This window comes from Crocuta crocuta, unplaced genomic scaffold (genome assembly GCF_008692635.1).
Source record: "Crocuta crocuta isolate KB4526 unplaced genomic scaffold, BGI_CrCroc_1.0 C29254456, whole genome shotgun sequence".
NCBI classification, from domain to species: Eukaryota; Metazoa; Chordata; class Mammalia; order Carnivora; family Hyaenidae; genus Crocuta; species Crocuta crocuta.
Window position 1 is genome coordinate 1 of NW_027551144.1, and position 2,444 is coordinate 2,444.

A 2,444-nucleotide genomic window follows, 5' to 3' on the forward strand; every position below is an offset into this window, starting at 1 on the left:
CAAAAAATACTGAAAACCATTATATTGTTGTATTTTACAGCTGAAACTAATATAACACTGTATGTTAATTATACTTGAGTAAAAAAATATTGGAAACCAATTCTCTCATCATATTGTTGAAGTGTTCTACTGGGAACTTCTAGAGGAAGGGAGGACTTCATTGTGATGTTTGTTGTCATCAAAGAGAATTATAGGCCTAGAAAAATTTGATGTGGAATGATTCAGGGAATGCTCTCTTTTCAATGATTGAGGAGAAGCATGGAGAGAAGCTTCCAGTACTGGGAAGCTCATAAGAAAACTAAAGTTCTTAGAAAATCAGCAATAGTAATTCAATGAATGTTAGAGTGCCAGATGTTCTAAGTGATAAGCTATATATTTATTATTTATATTATGTTCAGTTATTAAAATATCCCTATCTTCTCAGTCCCTCATTATGTTGGTCCTCAATAATACCAATGCTCAACCTCTGACCTTCCTCCTGATGGGTATCCCAGGTCTGAGAGCGGCCCAGGTCTGGATCTCCATCCCTTTTTGTCTCCTGTATGCCATCGCCTTCTCTGGGAACAGCATGATCCTATTTGTGGTCCTCCGCGAGCAGAGCCTCCATGAGCCCATGTATTATTTCCTCTCTATGCTTTCAGCCACCGACCTGAGTTTATCCCTGTGCACACTTTCCACTACCCTTGGTGTCTTCTGCTTTGAAGCTCGAGAAATCACCTTAAATGCCTGCATTGCCCAGATGTTCTTTCTCCATGGATTTACTTTCATGGAGTCTGGGGTTCTGCTGGCCATGGCCTTTGATCGTTTTGTAGCCATCTGCAATCCACTGAGATACACCACCATCCTCACCAATGCCAGGATTGCCCAGATTGGGATAAGCATGTTGATAAGGAACGTTGCTGTCATGTTGCCAGTGGTGCTCTTTGTCAAGAGGCTGTCCTTCTGCCGTGCTGTGGCTCTTTCACATTCTTACTGCTACCATGTTGATCTCATTCAACTCTCATGCACAGACAACAGAATCAACAGCATCCTCGGTCTGTTTGCACTTTTTTCCACGACAGGGTTTGATTGTCCTTGCATTTTGCTCTCCTATGTCCTGATCATCCGATCTGTTCTCAGCATGGCCTCCTCCGAGGGGCGGCAAAAAGCCTTCAATACCTGCATATCCCACATCAGTGCTGTTGCCATCTTCTACATCCCTCTCATCAGCTTGTCTCTTGTCCATCGCTATGGTCATTCAGCACCTCCATTTGTCCACACCATCATGGCCAATGTCTTCCTTCTCATCCCTCCTGTGCTCAATCCTGTCATCTACAGTGTGAAGACTAAGCAGATTCGGAAGGCTATTGTCAAGGTCTTAATTCAGTAGTAAGAAATCTAATCATGAGTGATCTCAGAGTAGAGATAAGGCCATTTACGAATGAGTGCTTTGGTAGAATGGGGTAATTATCCCCAAAGGGCCTAGATATGTTTTCAACAACCTAAACTATGCAACTTACAGGTTGTGTGATATTTGCTTAGTTTCCTTCTCAGTAAGTCCACAGTAACGCCACCTAAATTTTGTCTTGTTTTCAATGTAAAGTGAAATATGTATGTAAACAGCTATATGTGCAAGCAGCGTGAGTCCTAAATAAAGTATCCATTCAGGCTGCATACAATAAGTCGAGATTTAATGTGGGAGACTTTGTTAATAAACCAGTTGTTCTTTCCTAAATGATGTGCAAAAGACAATTTATAATTTGATGTTTTTCTTCTTAAAATTCTTGATTAACTGCAAAAATAGCCATTCTATAGAGTGAATTTTATAAACGTATCAATGTAATTCAACATTGGGTAATAGATAGACAGTTCTTTTGCTCTTTATTATGTGTAGGAGTATATGTAATGCACACACATAATGTCATATCAAGTGCTCAGGATCAGTTCCTACTGCTGTTAACTAAACATTAAAAGTTGGTAATAACGTTACTAACAACCCAGGAGTGAGGATTACACAGTTTTCCTAAGATTAGCCTTGGCAAAAGGGAACTTATACTCTTGACTTCTTCTTTATCTTTATCTCTGCCATTATGACTCCATCTGTAGGTCCCCTGAATCAGAAGTAGTATAGCCAAATCTTGCTGATATTTACATATAGGTTCTTTCTATCTGATTGTTGAGTTCCTCCTCTGAGGCAGGTGCTGTTTAGTGGATATTAGCATGAGATACAATATGTTCACTTCAATATCTATTTCATATACATCTCCTACAGACTACCTTATCTCTTTTCTTTCAAGTTTGCTAGTTCCATTCACTGGTCAACTGTCCAAGCCTTTCAGCAAAGTACAGAAGTCCATGTATATCCACATACCTCAGACAACCTGTCTTTTTACACAAAGTTAACAACCAAGGGCACTGTCCATTATGGGAATTTTCCTTCAGCACTCTTTTTTCTTTTTCTTTTT

General features: G+C 39.7%; 1 protein-coding gene across 1 annotated transcript; it reads left to right on the forward strand.

Moving 5' to 3' along the window:
• The first annotated feature begins 433 nt into the window (after positions 1 to 433).
• On the forward strand, positions 434 to 1,369 carry LOC144219138 (olfactory receptor 51F2). The gene has a single exon (XM_077749086.1). It carries the CDS (start codon positions 434 to 436, stop codon positions 1,367 to 1,369), a length of 936 nt encoding a protein of 311 aa, XP_077605212.1.
• Positions 1,370 to 2,444: the final 1,075 nt, after the last annotated feature.

What these genes read in the sequence shown, in the direction of transcription:
- LOC144219138 (XM_077749086.1), top strand. Translation starts at nt 434, where the DNA reads ATGTTGGTCCTCAATAATACCAATGCTCAACCTCTGACCTTCCTCCTG.